The sequence below is a fragment of the Aphelocoma coerulescens genome, chromosome 17, assembly GCF_041296385.1.
Source record: "Aphelocoma coerulescens isolate FSJ_1873_10779 chromosome 17, UR_Acoe_1.0, whole genome shotgun sequence".
Lineage (NCBI taxonomy): Eukaryota > Metazoa > Chordata > Aves > Passeriformes > Corvidae > Aphelocoma > Aphelocoma coerulescens.
Window position 1 is genome coordinate 3,022,912 of NC_091030.1, and position 22,927 is coordinate 3,045,838.

At 44.1% G+C, this 22,927-nt stretch overlaps 1 protein-coding gene across 1 annotated transcript in view; it reads left to right on the top strand.

Moving 5' to 3' along the window:
- Window positions 1-22,927, top strand: part of PAPPA (pappalysin 1) — a 182,085-nt gene that overhangs the window by 17,859 nt on the left and 141,299 nt on the right. Inside the window, exon 2 of the mRNA XM_069031458.1 lies at window positions 8,767-9,835. Coding sequence (XP_068887559.1) covers window positions 8,767-9,835 — 1,069 coding nt within the window. The remainder of the gene's footprint in view (window positions 1-8,766; window positions 9,836-22,927) is intronic.

The following is a 22,927-nucleotide window of genomic DNA, read 5'->3' on the forward strand; positions in this document are numbered from 1 at the left end:
ACTCCAGCCTATCTGGAATGCATGCTATAATAGTTGTATCATGTTAGAGAGGCAGGTTTTTTTTCAGCAGGACGTTTCCTAGAAAGCAGAAATATCTCTGTGGTTTGTGTATGGGTTTGGAACTTGTGTGCAAGTATGGAGCAGGGAATTTGAGGCATGAAATAGTCAGGATTAGTGAAGGCCCAGATCCCTTTCATAAATGACAGCAGAAAACAGGCACGAGCAGCTCCCTTCTCCCCACTGCTGTTGCAGCCTCCTCCTCTGTGGATTGCTTTGGAGTCAGTTCTTTGAAGGTTGATAAATGCCTCAGTTGTTTCTATTAGTACAGGAAAGATGCAGTCATATGGGAAAGCCACATGCAATATTTGAGTCTGGATAAGATCTAAGATATTTTTACAGTAAGATATTTAATTTTTGCAGAGCAAAACCCTTGCAGGGTATAAATCAGTGTAAATGCACTGGAACTACTCAGTTTTGCACTCACAAAGTGTCTGCCCAAGAATGTTCTCAAAATCCAATTAAATAACTAGAACTGTTTCATGTGGAAATGCCCCTCAATTACAAAGACAAGTCTAAGCTATCATGATGTGATTTTTACAGTCTCCTCGCAGGGTGCCCTAGTTTGCATTCATGGAATTTTTTGTTTTTGTTTTGTTTCTGTAATAATGTGGATGTTGGCCATCTGTCTGATCCTGGAAAGGTTGTAAGGTTGTCCCTGCTCCCCAGGTTCTCTTCCCACTCCCTCATTGATCATAATGTTTGATTTAGGTGCCACTAGATTTCCTCCTTTGTTCTCCAGCCCTAACCTCCCCCCTGCAAACACACATGCATTGTGCAATGGTGTAAAAGCTCTCCTGGCTGCAGCTGGGAGTAGTAACTGCTCAGCTGGTTCCAGCACTGCCCTAAAGCTGCTGTAAAGGTCAGAGACAAGGGAATTCTAAAAAGCAAAACAAGCTGTGTTGTTGTCCCCCCTTTAATCCTGGCTGTGTGTTTTGATCAGCACCACAAGCCACCTCATATGCAGAGCTCTGCTTCTCCCAGCCCTGTGTTTGTGGCCGTCCCGGGCAGCGTGTCGGGCATTTTTCCAGCCCCACTCCGGGCTCGGGCGCTGCCGCAGCTGATTGACTTGCACTGCTTGTCAGACACAAAGCACATTTTGAAAGGAAATGCCATATTGAACTCCCCGTGAGCTGATGGGTATTGTGCACGGTCATCTGATGGCACAGATGTGCCCCTAATAATCCTTCCAGGAGAATATTTCCTCCTGGGATGCTCTGGCCATCTGATCTGCTCTGAGGTATGCTGACCTATCTTGACCCAGTTTATGATCAATTCTCTCTGCTGTTTTCTAAAAGGAGCCCAGAAATATCACTTTATCATTTAGATTGCCTGGAAGCTGTGGTACTTACATGTCTGTTCTTTCCACAGAAGATACTCTGTGGTTGCTCTCAAGCATTAACTCTTACAAAGGGGAGGAAAGCCACTCTGTGTGAGCGAGAGTAAATTTCTCTGTAGAGCTTTGATAGCTAATCAGTGCTTGGCAAACAGTGCAGGGAGGAAGAGAAGATGTGGAAGCAGAGGTGACTTTTGTTCCACCAAACATTGCTGGGTGCCTTCATCTGTGTGAGTCCAGTGACCCTTTTGCTGCTGTGCCTTTATCTTAATGTCCTTTTTCTCAGGTTTGTGTGTGGTGTGTCTGTGAAGGATGGATGGTTTCCATGCATCCCTCCTGATGTGTATCCATGTGTTTTGCAACACCTGCTTTTCAAGTGGGAATGGTGTTAATGCTGGGTTTCTCTGGAGGTGAATCAGCTGCCTTGGGTACAATGGGAGGGTTAATTTGTAATCTGGCTCTGCTGAGCACTGAGCACAGATAAGCTTGGGAGTTCAGAGGTGTGTGAGGATCCCTTTCAACCAAACCAAAAAACTTACTGAGGGCTTTCCACTCCTCCTATTTGAAGGATATCTGGGTTTTCATAAACACTAAACTCAACTTTTTAATAAGCGGGCTACAATAGAGTGTCTAAAATTGGCAGCCAAAAATCTGAATTCTTGTCTGAATCAATCTGGATGCAAAGTCTCCCATATTTGTGACATACAGCAGTGATTCCCTGATGGAACATCAGAGTTTGACTTTAAGTAGGCTCCAAGAGAAGCCTGTCCCTATTATCTTCACTGTTGCTGTGCTTGTGTGTGTTAAAATCCTCTCTAATAACATGGACACATACTGGTTTTCCAAGCTTCATCCAAAAATATTCAGTTGTTTCTAAGAACAAGGCAGGAGAAATAAATAGTTTTGCAGATATTACAATATCCTTCCCCTTGTCTGGAATGTTCCTGTGATCCCAGACTTCATAGCGGGGACTGAAGTTTGACCCTTGCAAAGGATGTGCATTTTTCTGTCCATCTAACAGGCTGCCTAAAGCTGGTTATTAGATCATAAACAGTTTATTCACCAAGCACCAGTCTCCACTGGTCCTGCAGCTTTATTGTGAAATGCTTAAGGAGATCTAGATAAGGGGCAAACCTTCCCACTCACCCTTGTTTACGCTGAGGCTGTAGATGAAGGAGCCCTTGGAAAAGTCATACCCAGCCCAGGGCTGGCCTTGTCATAACCCTGCGAGGACTCAGCTCCTCCTCTGCCCTGTGGTTACAGTGCTGTGTGTTCCCTTACACCTCAAAACCCTCACAATCTGTAATTTCTCACTAAGCCCAGCCTACCAGATGTATTTGCAGTAAGCTCTTCTATACTGTTAGCGGGTGTATTCCCACAATAGGCTCAGTGGAGTGTCACTAACATGATTGTCCATGCCAGTGGCTGCTCTCTTGCAGCCCACATGATTTTGTTATCAAAAGGGAAGGATTGATGTAATGTTCATAACTAACCAGCCACTATAAATTCATGTCTTGCTGTTCTAGTCATTCTCACCTCCCTGTTTTCAGACTTCAAGGTATCTCACTGAGCAAATGAGTGACTGGGAATTTGAGAAACAGTACAGAATATATGCTTAATTTGATGCTAAATTACACTGATATAAAGATTTTGATATTAAAGAGCCTTGGGCTAAATTCTCAATGTTAATTAGGCATGGCTGTATTAGACTCTGTATTCTACACGATGAAGCTCTTGTCTTTCATGTCAGAACAAAAAGATCTCTGTCCTTCTGTCTCAGATCTGAATCCTCTGGCATAGCTTGTAAATGATAATATCTGGTGTGAATTCAGCTAGATTGACAGCAGCAGCAAACATCTCCTTTTTGCTCTTTAAGTAGTACATTGCCACCTGAGCAAGCCTCAGGTGGTTTTCTTGAACCGCTCCTTGTCTCAGGGGGTGACCTCAGGAGGCCTCTTAGCTGTGTTGGAAATGATATAGACAGAGACGTTGCCTTAAGTACTCTGGACTTTGAATTATTTAACTATTGTGGAAGGAAGCGGGGGCTGGGGGAAGCACGGCAAAGGAAAGGAGAGATTATTTCTCCCCTTTGTAAAACTATATTGGGTTCAACGTCATACGATGAAATATCCAGTGCAGAACTCAAGAACTGCTCCAGTGGATCTTCACTGACTTATCCAATTGCATGGAACATGGGGATACTTAACCCAAATCTGTCGGTTTTAATTATTTTCCTCTGGACAGATAAAAGCTTTCTATAGGTTCCTGTAGAATATTTGCTCTTTCAAGCGTTCTTCTGCGCTTTGATACTAAACGATTAAAGCATGCTAAAGAAAAAAACAGCCCCAACCTTTAGCTCCCTGTTCTTGGGCCCCCTGACTGCAGCTTTGATTGTTGACCTAAATTCCCCTTTCATAACTGAGTCCTGTCACCTCTGGTTGGAGTCTCCCAGCAAAACAGGCACAGCCAACTTTCAGAAGTGCAGGGCACTGTTTTCCATTCCGCCTCGTGCAGCTCTGATGGCTCCCCAGCACCTGATGTGTTCAAAGTCAAACTGACCTCCCTCTTCCCCTTCCCCCACCTCACCCTCCTGGAAATGAAACCATAACAAGGGTTTTTTTTTTTTAGTTCTACTTTTCCCCTCCCCCTCTCCCTCCCCCCACTTCCCATTGCTCAGCAAAGTGAGGAAACTTTTCCTGCACAAAGAATGAAATTCTTCATTCGTTCTATAGCTGCGTTCGTTGCTGCAAAGATTGCTGTTATTCAGACATAAGAAATGGCACTGAATTGAGGGAGGGAGGCCCTGGAGTATGTTATTTATAACATTACAGTGGGTTACAGCAGCTTGCATGGGCTACTCCAGCCTCTCTTCTGTCCAACTCTGCCCACAGAGGGCTACTTCTGGCTCCAGCAGCCTCCAGCTGTGAGTTCCTGTTCCTCTGCTCCCATCCCAGTTACAGCAATGCCTCCTGTCCTCACCCAGGACTGTCTCCCACAAGTTCAGCAGCTGACATTCTGTGCTGTGTTCATGCTGCCAAACCCTGCCCAGTGCTCAGGGCCCACATGAGGATGTGGCTCTATTTCAGTCCCCAGAAAAGTCCTGAAAACAAAGTGGGTCATAAAAGCTGGCACTGGTTTGGGGGTCCTGAAAAAGGTCAGATGGACAGTGATGATGGAGCTGTTGTGGGTCAGTAACCAGAGAACTTAGATTTCACTTGTAAAAAAAAAAAGGAGGGAGACTGTATTATTGTATTTCTCATTTTCCGTGTTTGGCTTTTGGCTTTGGGCAGCTGCAGTTGAGTTTTCCAGATTTCCCCACTCTTTTGATGCCTAGGAATTTACTTTTCCTACAGGGGACAAACATCACGGGACTGGAAGAAGCCTCGTGGGCCATTGGAGTCTGTCTCTGGCCAAGCATAAAGGAAGGTGGCATCTTCCTCTGTTCATGCACTTCTCCAGAGTCCTCTGAGAAGTGACTCACTCCTTTGTGGGGAAGGGAAGCTACCAGTGCCTCTTGCTGGAAAGCTGAATTAGCACCTCTTCCTTTTTTTTTTAAATTAAATATAAAATTCCGTTTCAATCCCTTGGGCTTCAGGAACAAGAGCTTTACAAGGGAAAAATCATTCAGACTAAGCAGTAAGAAGGGCTGTCAGTGTTCTCCTCAGCTGGAGCTCCATCCCTTTCTAGCAACTCAGGGCAAGCAGAAGTGAAGAAAACTGTTTGCTGCTGTATGAAACTTGTACATATTTTTTTAATCTAAGTGCTGTGGGGAAAACAAACATCAGTTTTATTTCACACCATTTCTTGGCTCAGAAACTTCAGGCACATTCGCCAAATTGTGGTTTTACAGTCATTGGCTTGAGTCTCATTTACCATGAGGCCTCTTTGGTTGGTAAAGAGATATTAAGTAGCTAAAAATGTCCTTTACCACATCATTGTAAAGAATTCTCAGTGTAAATGAGAATTTAAACTCTGTATATTTTTCATGTAAATGTTCGTTGTGGTCACAGCTGACTTGAAATTTGGAGTGTCAACCATTATGTGGCGTGATTTTGCTCAAAACCAGCCTTGTTTGGGGTAAAAGAGGCCTCTTCTTGTTTAAAATGTTCTTAATTATGTCTGAGAAATAACTCATGGCTATGGAACCTTTTACTAAATTGAAATAAATTGTGAAAACATCAAATTATTCAGTTTTCAGAAGTTCTGGCAATTATTTCACATGTCCCTCTACCAATGGCTTTGCCCTTATTAGTTGTCATAGAAGAAGCAATAAATTCTTTCATTATGACATCCAGTGTCCCAGCTGAAATTAGTTTCATTGTGCTGGGGACAAAACGGAAAAGTGACACTCCCTTAGCCAGAGGATCCTCAGTCCAATGCCAAAAGTAAAATGAAGGATTGGGAAAATAGGTGAAGCATTCAAGCAAAAGAGGGTCATAAAGAACTGGTACAACTTGCAAGGGAGTTGGGTTTCTTATCCCAGCACAAGGGAGTGTGGGTTTCTTGTCCCTCTTTTTATATTTTTTCCTTTCTCTTAAGAATAAAACAACTCTTGCTGCTGAAAGGCTCATGCTCAATCCATCTTTTCATCAAGAGTTGGATGTCTGCAATAGTAAAAGTCTGAGAAAAGAATACTGTACGTGGCATAAGGATTCAGTAATGACCTTTGCCCTAAACTAGAAAATGCATGGACTGGAATAGTAGAGTGTTTTACTTGAGCAGCTTTCATACTGGTGTGTTCAGTAGTGTCCCTATTGTCACTGGATTTTTTCTTTTTCTGCCCTCCTTTGGCTCCCTGTAAATCTTGAAATGATGGCAGCTGTTTGAGCCCAACTCAAGACACATTGCATCACATCAGGGTTTAAAGGCTCAAAGGCAAGGGAGGATTGCTACAATTCTGTAGTATTCCTCCAGCAGCTCCTCATGCTCAGCTGAGACCAATCACCAGCATCATGCAGCACTTCAGAGAGAGGAAGATGTTCTTTAAATGCTGACTGGGAAACTGGATTTCCCTCCCACAATAATTTATTAGCTCTTTGGGGGAATACTTCTAGCCCCAGTCAGTGTAAGGACAAAAATTCTTGACCCTTGAAGAGTGTATGGTGGGCTTCCCTGGAACTGGAGACCTGTTCCAGGACTTCCAGCTGTCTATCCAAGCATGGGGATCTTGGATGCCTGAAGAAACAGGTGGAGCAGCTTCTGTGTGTGCAGTTGCTTTGTGATCCACAGACCTGGAGGATTTGGTCACCGGATGGCAAAGGAGACCAGAGATGGTGGGGATTGTGGCAGGGATGAGTTGTCCTTCTGTGCCTCAGTCAAAACAGCCCAGGGAGTCCCTGGGGTTCCCCTGGCCATGTTGAAGACATGTGGAGTCTCAGAGGGATTCGCTGGGACAAGCCCATTTCTGCATCACTTTTTCTTCTCTCACCATGTTGGCATTTCTTGGCAGGCAAAAACTCTTACAAAATGCCTGATCAGCTCTAATGGTCTCATTACAATAAGCTGAGATTTTTATGACTTATTTGGGAGAGGGACTTGTCTTGCCAGCTGCCTTCTTATTCATTGCAGTATTATCCACCCACTATTGTTGGACAATACCTTCATTTGAAATTCATAAAAATACAGACTCTTATAGGCTCTCATCCATCTGAAAATGAATGCTCTGTAAAAGTATTTATTCCATAAAGAAAAAAAAAACTTAAAAACACTTCAAAAACAGACTCCAGAAGGTTATTGGTAGCTTTGGCTCTCATATCACAAGTTCCTCGGGTAAATATCCATCCCAGCAAATGTCATTTTTTTTAGCACATTTGTTTTTTCCTTGCCTGGTTCTCCTCCTCTCCTTTCTCGTGATCAGATGTAGCAGTATAAACCAGAAGCTGGTCTTGAAAAGGTTTTGAACTGAGTGCGCCCTACAGATGAATAAACACATTACCTTCCGAACCCTGGGATCTCTCTTCCAAAGGAAACAGGAAAAGGGGGAGCTCAGAGTCCCTAGCAAAATACCAGCATGCAGAAAAAAGGCCCGTTTAAATGTTTTTAACTTTCCCATCAGAAGAGTTTTTTTTACAGGGGGAGGAGGTGGAGAGGGGCAGGGTGTGAGGAGAAGGGGGGAAGGTGGATGCTGGGAGAGGGGAGGAAAAATACAGTGAATGCTCCTGTAACCTTTGCTCTGTTGATACTAGACAAGACTGCACTGTTAATGAGTGATTGTTAACAGATGGCTCTTGAGCAACTTAGTCAGAAGCAGAAGATGTTATTTGGTTGTAGTGAGGGGAGGGTGAGGGTGCAGGGGTGAGGTAAGGGGATATTTAGTCTTTTCACGAGGACTGAACTGTCAGAGATTTATGATTTTCCTTTAGGCTTTTGGAAGTGGAGGCTCTGGGGAAGGATTGTTTTCTATGTGCTGATAGTAGAAAGGCCATTTGGTGCTGAAAGCTCCAATGATTTTGTTTTTGGTTGAGGGGTGTCCCTGCAGCCCTTGGCCTTTGAGAACTGAAGGATGGAAATGTCTGTCTTTAACTCACCGAGCCTTGTGTCTCAAAGTGGGGAGGAGTGGGCTCTGTCCACTGCTTGGAGCTGTCTGAGGGCTGGTTGAGAGAGCTCCAAGTATGGATCTACACTTTGGCTGGGAGAGAAATCATTCCACGGTGCAATGAGTTGTTAGGAAGTGTGCCTGTGAGGAGGCAGGAAGCTTTCTGAATGTCCTTTTTCTGTGGATGTCCATCTGCATGTATTTCTTGTCCTTTCCCAGTGTGGTCTATAACAGCCTATGCCATGTGCTTGCTGGTTTTTGTTGGGTATGACTTTGAAAGCAGCCCGAACACGTCCCGTTCACTCTCTGTAAGATTTGTGTGCTTGAACTTATCAAGATGATGCTGCTTATCAAGATGCAGCTGCTCAGTGTTTCTCAAAGTGTGCAGAATTTAGATTTTGTCTTTATTTCCATTCTGGACCTTATTAGATACAGGGTTCAGGGGTATGAGGGATGAGTGACATCAACAGGGATTGGTTCTCAAGACTGCTTTTGTTTTCAACCACTGAGGAGTGGCTTGAGGGAAGGGAAGAACCAGATGCACAGTCCAACATCTTGCTGATAGGAATTTGCAGAAAAGTTCCGGGCTTTGGTCAGGAAAGGGGAATCCCATTTGTACACGCCACTGTCAAATCTTTACCTTTAATAGGAAGTCGTGACACGACCTCCCACAATGGTGCATTAGATGATTTAAAGTCTTCTTTGTGCACTAACTGTCTAGCAGATGTAGGTGAGTGTGTGTATATACATTTAGAGAGATATATTTACACAATTTAAAGACTAATGCCTTCATTCTGTCATCCTTATTTATTCATATTTCTCTTTTGGGGGCACATAGGACTGTATGACAAATGTTCTTACACCTCCCGTGACCGAGGCTGGGTCCTGGGGATTAACACCGTCAGTGACCAGGGGAACAGAGACCCCCGCTATTTCTTCTCGCTGAAGACAGACCGTGCTCGCAAAGTCACCACCATTGCAGCACATCGCAGCTACCTCCCCAACCAGTGGGTGCACCTGGCTGCCACCTACGATGGGCGCCTCATGAGACTCTACGTGAACGGTGCCCAGGTGGCCACAAGCGGAGAGCAAGTGGGAAGCATCTTCAGTCTGCTGACCTTGAAGTGCAAGGTGCTCATGCTGGGAGGAAACGCCCTGAACCAGAACTATCGGGGTTACGTGGAGCACTTCAGCCTCTGGAGGACAGCCCGGTCTCAAAAGGAGATCTTGCTGGACATGGAGCAGGCGATTCACAGGCAAGACACGTCCCTACCTCAGCTCGTTCTTCAAGACAGTTTACTGAATGTGAAAAGCACCTGGTCTCCCATGAAGGATGGCAGCAGCCCTCAGACCAAGTCCAGCTACCACCACGGTTATTTGCTCGACACCAGCCTGGACCCTCCTCTCTGCGGACAGACAGTGTGTGACAACACGGACGTCATTGCCAGCTACAACAAACTGCCCAGGTTCCGCCGCAACAAAACCGTGCGCTACCGCGTGGTGAATCTGTACGACGACAAACATCAGAACCCCACCGTCAGCCAGCAGCAGATCGAGTTCCAGCATCAGCACCTGAACGAGGCTTTCAGCCGCTACAACATCACCTGGGAGCTGGAGGTGCTGGAGGTGAAGAACTCCTCCCTTCGCCACCGGCTCATCCTGGCCAACTGCGACATCAGCAAGATTGGGGACGAGAACTGTGACCCCGAGTGCAACCACACCCTGACGGGGTACGACGGCGGGGACTGCCGGCACGTCCGTCACACCTTCTTCAACAAGAAGAAGCAGAACGGGGTGTGTGACATGGATTGTAATTACGAGAGGTACAACTTCGATGGGGGGGAGTGCTGCAACCCAGAGATAACAGAAGTCACCAAGACCTGCTTTGACCCATATTCTCCTTACAGGTAGGCAATTTCTTTTTATGATCATATTGCTGAATATCTGTCTAGGTATCGATCTGCTGGCTGTTGAACCCTTTGGTTGTTGCTATTACGGGCTTTGGAGTTTAATGAATTTATTTTTTTCTCAGTATTTGGCTCACATTGCAGTTCTTCAAATGCAATCTCAGCAATGGTCTGAGCAGTGTCTTACCCCTGAACTGGTATTCTCCAGCCAGGCTAAAGAAAATCTGTGCTAAGGACTGAAGCAGCCAATTTTGAGAGACCCATCAGTTGTTGGCTGTGAGCAGCATATTGTAACAGCGCACAGTTTATTTTAACTCCAGACTCTGAGGAGTGGGGATTGGATGTCAGAGAAAGCTCATGTGTATTTGCAGAGGGAAAAGGCCCTCGGGCATGAAACAGAACATGAATACTCTTAGGTAGACTTTAATTCTGTAGCACTTCTTTGAAGGTAGGCAGGTAATTCCATACTCTCACTGCTGTGTACAGCTCTCTGTAGGCACTGCTGGGGAGGGGCAGCTGAGTCTGGGGGTTGTGAGGAGGGAAGTGGCTACCAGGTTCCTGTGGCACACACTGAGTGGGTAACGAAACTCTTCTGTGCCCCTTTCCACAAATAAATGTAAACAGGGTAATGCCACTTCATTGCGAGGCAACTTTCTGTGGGTGGATGTGAGCTTATAAAGTTCTCAGCTCCTCAGCTAAGGCTTGCTCGGGCTGCAGTTTGAGGAGTGATGTCCTTGGATAACTTGCATCAGGTGGGTACCATGTACCTACAATTACTTCAAATTCAGGCAAATTAAACATAGTTTAAGTAATAAAGTGTTTGTTGTGAAATATAAGCACAAGAAAAGATGAAGGTTAAAGCTGAAATTCTCTTGTCTGCATTCCATGTTACAGCTTTTTTAGGAATTCACAGAGCCATAGAGGGGAAACTTCTCAATGGTCAGAACAACCAACACTAAAGTTCAGGTTAAGAAGGAAAGTATGAGTTCTTCAGGAGTCCCTTCCATTGCAGCAATGCAGGCTATATTTATAGCTTCCTTAATAGAGAGAAGTTTTTAAACAACATTATCAGCTCTACTGGAGCTTTAAATACACATAATTAAGTTGGAAAGAAAAGCCAATTTTTTTTTACTTCAGTGAGGTTGTTTAAAAAATCTTTCTAGCTCAGTTTGACTTCAGTTAGTTACCAGTGAACAAAGCTCAAATGATAAAATACTTTAAATATTAATGCTTGAAAACATTGAAAGGAAAAATACCAATTTTTAATACTGTTCAAGTGGAGAGGAACTCAACTAAGCAAATATCATCAAAGGCATAATGCAAATTGGATTGTTTTAACACTGTAGTTCTGAGAACTCGAGGTGTTAGTTATAGCAACTACTACAATTTTTAGGAAAAAATACATTATTTTTAATCTGATAGTACCCTTTTATCACTTGTTCTGTGACCAGCATAATGCCCATACAAAATGAAACAAGAAAAGCCTTGCAAATTATAGTTCACGGACTTAAGGCTGTGTCTTAATGTTATTCTGAGGTACAGAAATGTTTCTATTTCAAATGAAGCCTTTTTGCTGCACAGACTGTGCTTGCACAAGCCCAAGCAAGACACTGAGTTGCAAAATTTGAAGTCACCTTAGCACCGTGGAGTTCCTCTTCATGCACAGTTTTATGTTCCTTTTGGAGACAATCTCCTGGCTGAGCTGGTCTGGAGGATTTATATCTCATGGCCTTGAGCTCATAGATCTTCTACAAGTTCATTTTGACTTGAGAAAAACCTCCTCTTGACCTGAAATAGTGAGGGAGGCCTGAAGATCCTCTTCCACAGCCTAGAGCCTCAGAAAATCCAGAGATGCTCCAAATATTTATTATTATTATTATTATTATTATTATTATTATTATTATTATTATTATTATTATTATGGAATAGATAGATTCAATTTATTTATCTTCACACAGACATTGTAATGCAGCATTGATCATTGGCAATGAAACCACAGAACTCAGGAGGAGAATTTCCATCTCTCTGGAGCCTTTATTTGGTGGCTGATGTGCTTTGGCTGAGCTCAAACTCACCCCTATGATGGGTGTTTGTACTCAGTAAGGCAAAATAGAGCAGTTGGGTCTGTGGACTTATCACTGGAGTTTGTAAGCCTGACTTACACTGCTTTGGGTATTTAGGTTAACAAATCAGAGCTTTAGGGCAGTGATTTTGGCAGCAAAGCCTTTACTGACTACAAGGGTGAAGATTCAAACCCTGTGTTTGACTTTGGTATGGCTGTCAGCATCATTCCCTGAGAGGGAGATTTCCATGTCAATTAGTGACTATGTCAAAACCTGGTTGGCACTGTCTGGGCCCATTTTGCATCCCCAGCCCCTCTTGTCATTGCTTTTATTGCCCAAGAGTCCTCAGTCCCCTCTAGTGCAGGCCTTGTGCCACAGCAGTGAAGGCATTGCAGCCATGGAGAGCTCACATCTCATTTCAGTTATTTTATCTGCCAAATTCAGTCCAAAAATAACAGAAGAAAGGGAAAAGATCCTTCAATCCAGTGAGGAAAGGGAGGGAAGAAAGAAAGATGAAATGGTACCAATAAAAAGTTTCCTGAACTTTTTTTGTAAAGACTTTTCAGAGTCTTCCTTGGTACTGGACTTTGTTCCTTCCACACCCTCAGGGTCAGCAGTTGCAGCCAGCTGTTCACCAAGCAGAGCTTATTCGTTAAATACTTCTGTCCTCTGGAACCAACCAAAAAGTGCTAATTCTTGATTAATGCTGTAGTAAACAGGAACCCTCTGCAGTGCCTCTTTATCCCCAAAGGCTGATGTATCTGTTCCCAGCCACTTTCCTTCTGCTGATTGTGAGTCCCAGTCCATGAAGCTCCATCCTGGGACAGAGTTGCTCTGAGCCTTGATACAAAAAACACTTTGGGTGCTTTGTGACTAAATGATACCACTGGAACAATTCCAAGACACCTCTGATCTGTGTTACAGTTTTCTTGTGATCCTTTTGGGCACCTTGGACAAAGGGCTCAGGTACTTTGATGGTGTCATTCAGTCGCTGTGGTGGTGCAACTGTAGTGGCTTCAGAGCTGATCCCAGCAGCACCGCTGGTTGGTTTCTCTTCTGTTTCCTGCCTGTCTTTGTGGCACCTCTCCAAAAACATTTAAGTCCAAAAAGCTGATGTTCCATGCCATAGTGAGGCGGCAGAGATTTAAGTGCATTTGAGTTTGTCAGAGGGACAGCACTGAGAATGGGGACTCTGCTCTCAGAGCTGCTCAGCAGAAAAACCATAAACATTGTGGTACCAGCTAGATCATCTCTCCTCTTTTTTAATAGCCTGCAGGGAAAAAACAGAGGACTGGTTATCATTAGCCACACAGCAGGCTTTATCCAAGAATATCTGTCTCACTTCTTTTTATTAATTTCATGAGAGTATTTTGTCCGAGCAGAAGGTTTACAAATATTTTTCTGCTTTTTTGCAATTCTGGGAAATTAGAACATACTAAGATCATACAAGCTGGCCCAATACAAAGGGAAGGAGCAAGAATAAACACTCTTGCCAGAAAGACTCATTCTTTGTATTATTTGTTATATTGCTGGTTACAAAACAGGGAAGACTTTGAGCTCATGACACCTACCATGGCTGCTTTTCAAAGAACTTGAAAGAAGCAGCAAGGGATCATAGGAAATCATGCTCGGTAAATGCCATTTGATGTGGTGAGTTCTTGCACCATCCTATGGTCAACTGAGATGTTCCTCTTATGTAATATTGGGCTTGCACATCAGGCTTCACCACAGGATTTCATGGACAGATAAGGAAGCATTTCCCTCAGTGCCCTCTTAGGAAAACCCTGATGAAATTCCTGAAGCAGTAAAAGTACTGGAGTCTCTTCAAACTCCGTCGATCCATACGGCCTCCCAAATACATGCTGGAAATCCCCCCAGAATAGCTGACCTGGTGATAGACTTTCTCAACATCCACATGTGTGCCCCAAAGGCTGCCACAGCCATTCATTTCTGCCTAAATGAGGGGCAGGATGAGCTGTACAAGCTCTGGTCCTCTTGCAGCAAACTCATGTTGGTGCCAAACCATAGTCATAGAGTCAGAGAACGATTTGGGTTGGAAGGAACCTTAAAGATCATCCCGTTCCAACCCCCTCTGAGGGCTGGAGCCCAGTGCCCTGCTGATGCCACCCTCTTGTGTGTCCTTTTCCAGCACTTGTATTGCACAGTTCGGCTCTGTTCAGACCGTGTCACATCGGCTCGCTCGGGGTTAAGGGCACTGGCACATTCCAGGCATACATAAATTAAACTCAAAATACATGTCTGACACATTTGAAGGAATTTCCATAGTGGTTTTGAGCAGCAGTGGGTGTGAGAGCTGTGTATGAGCACACTGGGCTGTGGCTTGTGAGCCAAAGCAGTAGCATCAGGAGGAGGAGGTGGTGGCTAATGCATAGCCCGGGGCAGCCTCAGACAGGTGACTGAGCTGCACTTCAGGGCTCTTCCATGGAGTATCAGATCAACCTCTTTTCCTTCTCTTCTGCTGGAAATCTCTTCATGAGGCATACATGAAAAATATGGTCAGCTTACTCTGGAGGAGGGAGGCACACTGAATGCCCTTTTCCAGGACCTAGAGTTGTAAGAAACACTCCTTGATTCCCAATAAAGGACTAATTTCCACTTAATCCTAAACACTAAAAAGAACAGAAGAAATTCATCAAAGCTCTTCAGTTCCGGGAGCTTGAGAACTTAATCCCCTGCCTCGAAGAGACCATTGTGCAGCTCTTGACATCAAGGATTCCTGCATTCACACAGGTATCAGACAGACATATAGCAAATACACGAGGTTTTGTCTAGGGATTCAGTGTTAAGTGTCCAGTTCTTTAATTAGCAGCTCCAGGGCTGTTTAGAAGGCGAAGAGTAACGCTGTCGAGGACAGAGCTGCTGTATCTTGGTAGTTGTCACCCAAAAGCTGAGTCCCAACAGGAAATCCTCTGTTCTCTCTGTTTATTCTGTCCTCTGTTCCAGATGTCAGGGATGTTAATCAGTGGGGAGGAGTTGCATCTGTTCCCATGCTAGCAACTGACATTTATAAGTCTAGTATTGAATTCTGATACAGACAGGACTTCAGTGCTAAAGAAACTATTTCTATACGATTGCACACCCTAGAAACAGTAGGAGTTTGCTCGATTTAGCTTGACCCACAGTCAACTTTTCCAACAGCTTTTTTTAAGAGACATTTTTTCCCCAAGACTCATAGAACTCATGGTTTCTTTCATGGATGTTATCCATTAAGGAAAAAGATCACTGTCTGGTCAAACTGCAGGATGGTTGGGATGAAGGGGGCCTATAAAATCTATGGCATAAAGTAACAGAGATCATTAAGGATCCTTGTGGGAGACAACAGATTAAAGTATTATTATGCCCCCAGTGCTGATGCAGACCCATTCGTCTCTGAAACCTCACGTGGAAGATTTGCAAGTGCAGAGTCTGCAGATTTGACAGGGATTGAATTTGCCCCTTGCTGCTGGGCAGCACCACCTCCTCTAGGACCAGCTTCCCCATGGATGCTTTCCAGCAACACCCTACCAGCCTCTGGTTAAGCAAAGGAGGTGGAGCTCATCCTGTCCCTCAGTCTGCAATGTGGCCATGTATATGAGCTGGTTTGTTCTCTTTGCTGATCAATTAAGATTGTACCCCTCTCACACAGACCCACAGTCTGACCATGTCCAACAGGCCTTTTTCAAGTGCTGTAGGGCCTTGCATTAATCCCCCTGGTTTTCTCCCACAGCCATTTGTGTACAACCTCTCTTCAGCTGCTGTTGTGGGGTGACCTTTGTGTTTTTAATTAACGGCGGCTGAACCTCCTGTGTAAATTCAGGAGGATGCCGCTTTCACACTGAAAAAGATGCTCAGTGTAGTTCTGTGGCAAGCTTAACCAGCTTCAACACTTACATTTGCAATTCCCATCCTATCCCTCAGGCTTCTTTTCTGACAGGGATTTAGGTCCAATTCTTGCAAGCAAGAGCTGCCCCTTGGGGAAATACAGAGCAGCCACCTCCACCATGTTCCATTTACAGCACCCGTGAACAGGGTGCATTTGACTTTGCCTCTCTCATGGATTGCTGGATTGGGCAAACAGTACTCCAGTTGGGCTGGTTTTGCTGGGGGATGGGGAAACTGAGTGGATGCCTTGGCTTATCTTCCCTTAACTGAATTAATTATCCCCCAAACACCCCAGGATCAGGACAGTGTGGAGCTGTCCCATCACTTTTGTAGCTGCCCACCACTAAGACACACTTGTGCAGAGTGACTGGTGATCAATTTCACACTACATGTGATGTCTTCTCCATTAGATGCACATCAAGATACCCACTGGAATCATCATATATTCCCAAAACTTTCTTTGTGGCTGATTTGAGAAGGATGGAGGGGCTACAGAGAGATGCTGATCATAATTTCTGTAGAGCTCTGGGGAGATGCAGTGACGCAGAGCCTCAAACAGACCTGTCAGGGCTACTGAGATATGCAGGAGCCACTTCAATATTTGCAACGTGTTCGTAGCTGCTGTGCTGTAAAAAAGTGTGATGCTGATAGCCACAGTCATGTTTCCTCCCTTAGAGCCAGATCCATTGAGAAGTAGGATGGATCTATCCCTACCCCACAACACGGCAGAGTGTTTAGACTGGGAATACAAACCACTGCTGTCAGAAGCAATTCCATGATTGCTCCATCCCAGCCCTGGCTGGTGCAGAGTTCCAGGACCCACATACTGTGGAGAAAGATTAGGAGCACGTGCTCTGCTGGGGTCAATGAAATCCTGTCCTTCTGTTTGGTTCGGAGTAGATTTGCAATTTTGAAGTTTCTCAGAGTAACTCAACTGAAACTACCTAGTTTGCATGTAATTTCAGCACTCCAAATTACCATAAATTTGCAAGAAGTTGTTTTCAGGTTCATTAATAATGGATGGATGGCTACACCATCAGAGAGCTCGCTCTCAGCTTCCAAAAGGATCAGGGTGAGCTGCGCTGAGGAAACTTCTTGGAGTACTTAAATGCTTGGGGTATGAAACTCTAATAAACCTCCAAAAAGCCAGGAAATTTGGAGTGAAGGCTGAAACTCCATACCTAGTGCACCCTACAGGGTCTTTGTATTTCAGAACACGTTACGTTTGTTCACTGAAATATCTCCAGTATGGAACTCTTTAGGGTGGAGTTTCACCTTTAACTCTAAATTTCCTGGCATGTGTGAGTTTGAAGTACACGCTTAACTTTTCCCCAGTGCTGTTTTTCATTTTTAATTTCCTTTCTCTTTTAAAGGAGGGACCCTACTAGAAGGACCCCTACTAAAAAGGGACCCCACTGAAACCAAAATTAGAGGGTTTGGCCTAATTTGATCTTTCTGAAATTCTTCAGGAGAACCAGCTTCAGCAATTTTTTTTTCTATCGTTGTTTTAAAGACTCTTGTGGCCAATCCACCCCAGCGAAAAAGATCAATAAAATCCACACCCTGCAGACCAATTATTTTAGAAGGTACCCAGATGTTTGAGTAGTATATAAGAAACCTTGGAAACACAGAACATCTCCTCTAAATTGCAGTTAAAGGTCTGGCCATGGCCACTGATAGGGGTGAGCTGCTTGTTGTGAAATGCACTATTTCCATTAATTCAGTCACTGCAGAAGCAGCCCATGTTTGCTGTTGACACTTGGGTTACATCAGTGATGGTAAAAGAATGGAAACAGCAGTGGTTTGGAATGAGAGCAGTGGCAATTACCTGCAATGCTTTTAAAAATAATTTTGGCCCTAGATGTTGAAAAGATGTGTCATCACCGATTTGTGTGAGGGCAGCTTCAGCAGGCTTGAGTTACAAGGCTTTGGAGAATAAAATTCTTTCTGCTGTCTCAAAATGCATCTTTGGAGCTACATTGCCAGTAGATAATACAGAATAAATTTGCTTCTCGTGCAATAACCTTGTTGTGTCAATAAATTGAGGACTTCAGCGAGAAGCTGTGGCAGTCAGCTCTCCCAGCTCAAGAATCTCTTGGTTCAAATCACTCCCATAAGCTTTGCAAGAAGAATTTATCCTAGCGAGATGTCTACAGGGAAATTGGAAAAGTGCTGAAGTTATGTGGCATTGAGCTTGTGAGTTCCTTCTGCCCAGGCCAGGTGTGCTGGGAGTGTGGAGAGCCCCAGCCTGGCTCCCCTTCCCTTCCTTTCCCTACTCATCCTCGTGATGGCTGTGGCATTGTACATTTTGCATGAGTAACCCTGAAACTCAGCAGTTCTTGAGGATTTTCAAGAACTTTAGTTCATGCAAATGAAAATTCAAGTTGAAGTCCAGGGACGATTCCTGTGACAGGGAGTCAGGTCCTTTGTCACCCACGGGCCACTCCACGCTGGGACTGGTGCCCTGCAGCACCACAGAGGAGGGGCAATTCCCTGTATCCTTTGCTAAGCTATCTCTCTTTCCAGCACATAAAAGCACTTTGTCACTTCACCAGGAGAGGAGATTCCTCTCCTTTCACCCTCTCCAGTATGGCCCCATCGACATCCTTATGTTGTATTTCCAGCCTCGACTTTGTAATACAGATCACAGCTGCTTGGTTTGAATTTCCCCTGAGTTACCCAGGATGCTGCTGAAAGCACAGGAAGAGCAGAAATGCTTTAATCAGTTAAATCAATCAAACAAAAAAAAGGTAAACTAGACCTTAAAATTTACCCTGCGACCTTTGCTACTCGCTGCGATGACGTCTTTGTCCTATTTCTTTAAGTGCAGTATTTTATTGGGACTTGGCAGAAGGGTGAAGAGAGGAAGACACGGGAGGGGGTTTGCTGAGTTAAAAAAGGAAAAAGAAAATGTCAGTGAGAAAATGGAAATACCCTGATGTTCTCCAGCCTAGTGCTGGAGCCAGCCTCTCTCTCCCTCTTGCAGGGAAGGGGCTCCTTTTCCATTAGCTTTCCATGGCCATATTTAATCGGTTTGCTCTGACACAGAGCCAAGAAAGGGCTTTGCTGTGTGATGCTGGGTCCTGTGTGTGTTCAGGCATCCACAGCTGCTCCCTAGCAAGGGCTGGCTTTTGACTACTGAGGTATTTTTTTATAGCCACAGAGGGCAACTATTAATAGATGAGATTTACCAAAACACAGAGCTACACAGCGTGGTGTGGAGGGGAAGAGGGAAACCTGTGGGATTTATGTCAGGAAAATTCCATGTTGAAATTATGCTGGAAGACGAAGTAAAAATGAATATGCCAAGAAGGGGATTTAATCTATTACTTGGGCCATGCCAGCATTTCTCCTCCACTAAGGATCTGCCCCATCACATGAAACATGCTGCTGAATTACTTCTTCAGCATTAAACAGCACAAAGTGTACGAAGGATGAAGATAAGACACATAGACATGAAATACCATCTTTTCTGAGATGTGATTAAATACCAAAAGGAAGTGGAGGCATTCCTGACCCTGAAGACATTTCATTTTGATCAGTCGTGGGATTAGGGTTAAAATGTGAAGAATTCCACCTTGTGTGGATGGAAGGAGCTGATCAGGAGTTTGCCTCTCTGTTTATTGACTCATTTCTAATTTCCATGATACAATGTAATGAGACCGGTGGCCTTGTCACTCACAAATTATATTCGTGTATCGAAGACGACAAGTTTGGGAGCATTGAGCAGAAAGGAGTGAGGCAATTAAAGTTGCTTTTCAAGTCAGAACTCAGACATTGATTAAATGTCATAAAACCCAGATGATATCAATTAATAGACTCATCACTGTAATCATCTGCACATTTTTTGTGCACCTTCCAAAGGCACGATGGGGAGTTATATTCCCAGGCCAAGAAAAGATCCACTGGCTGTCGGGAGAGTGTGGGTATCAAAATCCCCTTTACACTTTGAAAAGCGTTGCTCTAAGTTGCTTTGTGTTTCCTTAATTACTTGATCCAGGTTTTCTAATTGAAAAAGAGACAGGGAGAGATTAACTGGTGAAAAATTTCAAGTAAATAGAGAAATGTGCTACACTCATTTAGAGAATGTGGGCAGACATCAGAAAAGGCAGAGCTTAGTTTGGTTCACGTGAGTGTGAGAGAGAATGGAAATATTTCCAAATTATCTGAACTGCTTAGGTGTGCACAACTGGCTGAGAACAATTACAAAACAACATTTTTCTGTGATCTCCTGCTTTTCACAAGCTTGATGATGCTCTATTCCTGTCCTCAATCCCAGAAAATGGATTTGGAGGCAAACACAGGCATGCCTGAGAAATAGTCATAATTGCATAAACTTATATTATTCAAAACACCCGAATATGTTTGGGCTTGGCATTTCTGGTTAAGGGGTTTTATTTTGCCTTCATGCTGATTCCTCCCAAAATGTGAGGTGTCACTGCTGCTGCACTGAGAGCTGAGGATGAGCATTGGCTATTTGTAGTTGTTGCTCAGTTCCTTAGGGAACGGTTCCTGCCATCTGTTCACTGCAGGTACAGACATGATTGAGAGAATTAAATCTTAAAGTCTTTATAATTGCTGGGATAAGGTAGATCCTTCCACTAGGATTTAGAGCACCAAGTTTAGAGCCTGAAAACAGGAATCTAAATTCATTCACAGCTTGCATCAGGCTTCCCCATCACGCTGTGTTCCTTAAGAATCATTCAACATTTCCTATTTTTAAGTGCATAATGTTGTTCCAAATGGATGTTATGCTTTCTGCCTGGACAAAGCTGCATATCCCAAGCTCTTTGAAGTCCACAGAAAGATTGAAGTCCCAAAGACCTTGGTCTTTGGCTTGGATCTCCCCTTCCAGAGCACAAATGAGATTTGGAGCCTTCCTGAGACGAAGGGCGATAGCTCAGAGGAAAGCTCCTACAGAACAGCACTGCACTGGAGTAAGCAGGAGAAATGTTCTGGGTAAGGATTGATGGCAACACTTCACAGCATTATGAAAATCACTTCCCTTTTGCCTCCAGCATTTTTACCACGACTGTGTCAGTGCCAAAACCCAGAGCACACTCACTAATTCCTCCAGAATTGATCGGTCATGATAAACTTCCAAACACAGAGTAAAATGCTTCCGTCAGACACATCAGAGTGTTTCTCCCAGTTTGCCTGGAGAAATCTGTGCTTTTTGATTTCTCTCCCTGCATCCAATTTGATTCAGAAAAGGGCTGGAAGTTCCTGGCTCCCTCCTCATACACTCAGAATTCTCCTGACAGATTTACTTCTGGGGGTAGATTTATTCTCGTGTTTGCGCTATAAAATGTCCTATTTATAAAGGGTGATTAGACACTGGAATGAGCTGCCCAGGGAGGTGGTGGAGTCACCACGCCTGGAGGTGTTTAAGGAAAGACTGGAGGTGGAATTTAGGGCCATGGTGTAGTTGGCAAGGTGGCGTTGGGTCATAGGTTGGACTTGATGATCTCAGAGGTCTTTTCCAACTTAATTGACTCTGATTTTGTCTTAATTCCAGCTCAAACCTTTAACTATTCTCATCTTGATCAGACATGAAGTTCTTTTTATATCCTCCTGGGAACAATACCTGAAGCATTTCCAGTTTTTGATCTATAAAACCATCATGAGGAGATAGTCCAAGAGTGCTTCCAGGATGCCTTCTCTTCCCCAACAACTGAATAAGGCAGGATGTCAGCTTTTCCAAAGTGATTGAGCTGGCACAGAGTTGTGGAAGTGAGGGAATTCATCCCTCTCTGCCTTTGACAGGGAGCTGCAAGATATCTCATGCTAACAAAGGCTTTTATAAGTATGGGTTTGTGCAATGCAGGATCTGTGTATGGGACAAAAATGACAACCTGCAGTTTTTGCTGGATCCTTTGCAGAGTTGGTTTTGTAGCCATCGAGATCTTAAGTGCTGTATAAGTGGTTTGTGACACATCACCAATAAATTACAGGAGCAAACCAGAGCAAAAGCTGATGCGTGGTTGAGATGAGTAAATACAGTGACAGAGAGTACAAATTTATGGGGAAATTAAACTGCATGGCCTGTCCATAGCAGTCATGCTCAGGGCAAAAGTTGGTCAAGAAATTTGCCATAAAGGAAAATTAGAGTTTTCCCCCTCCTGTGCTATCATTTGACAATGGGGAACAGATCTTTGCATTCTCACAGCCCTCTGCGAGAGGTCTGGGTTTGATTCAAGTGGATCCACAGGCTTGTGGTGCCAAAACAGGCAATTTCTGCACTCGTGTCTGAAGGCCAAATATATGGGTATGATTTCCTATAGTTTACAGTTACATGCTGGATCAGAGCTGTGCGTTTCATAAGCTGCCAGTCCAATTTAGTAGGGTCTTGGGAAATGTGTCCCCCAGGGAACGCTTACAATCAGCCTCATGTTTTGGGCTGATAGTGCCTGTTTTCTGGTACACACGTTAGCAGATCCATATGTGAGGAAATCCAGACGTCCTTCCATCCAGCTCATAACCTGGGCACTGGCTGTGTCTGCTGCCCACTGCTGATTTTCTGCTGGCTACATCCTCCAGTTCAGGAACTGTCCACTCCGGGAAGCACAAATGTACAACGGGGATCTGTGCAGGAGCTGCAGGCCCTGCACAGGTTTAAAAACCAGGAATTCTGAAAGTTCTTGAGTGTTTGGAAAAGGCACATTTCCATCTTTCCTGCAGGAAAGATTGTCTTGGGCTCAGCAGAGAGAAATGAGGGGCAGGAATTCGATGTCAAGGAGTTCATTATGTCTGTGGTGTCTGTTACAGACACTGTTGGCACATTTTGCTTCCCAACAGGCTCCTTGACAAAGGTATGATCTACTACATCTCTCTCCTGCTCTTTTATTCATTTCTTTCTGTTTTCCTAGAGAGCAAGAGTAGAAATTTAAAAAAAAATAGTTGGCTTTAGGAAATACACTGTCCACAATATTTTCTTTTTGCAACTTTGAACTATTTTCACTGCAGGTGTGTTGTTGTTTCTGCCAGATCACCTGGCAATTGACTGTGAATTCTGGGAACTTCAAAGCTAAATGTTCTTATGTAAAATTTCTATTTCAGCAACTGACATTTTCTATTTCCTCGTACTCTCATCATGGCTGGGAAAGAACAAGAGTAACCAGCTTTTGTTAACCCTCATAATATTTAG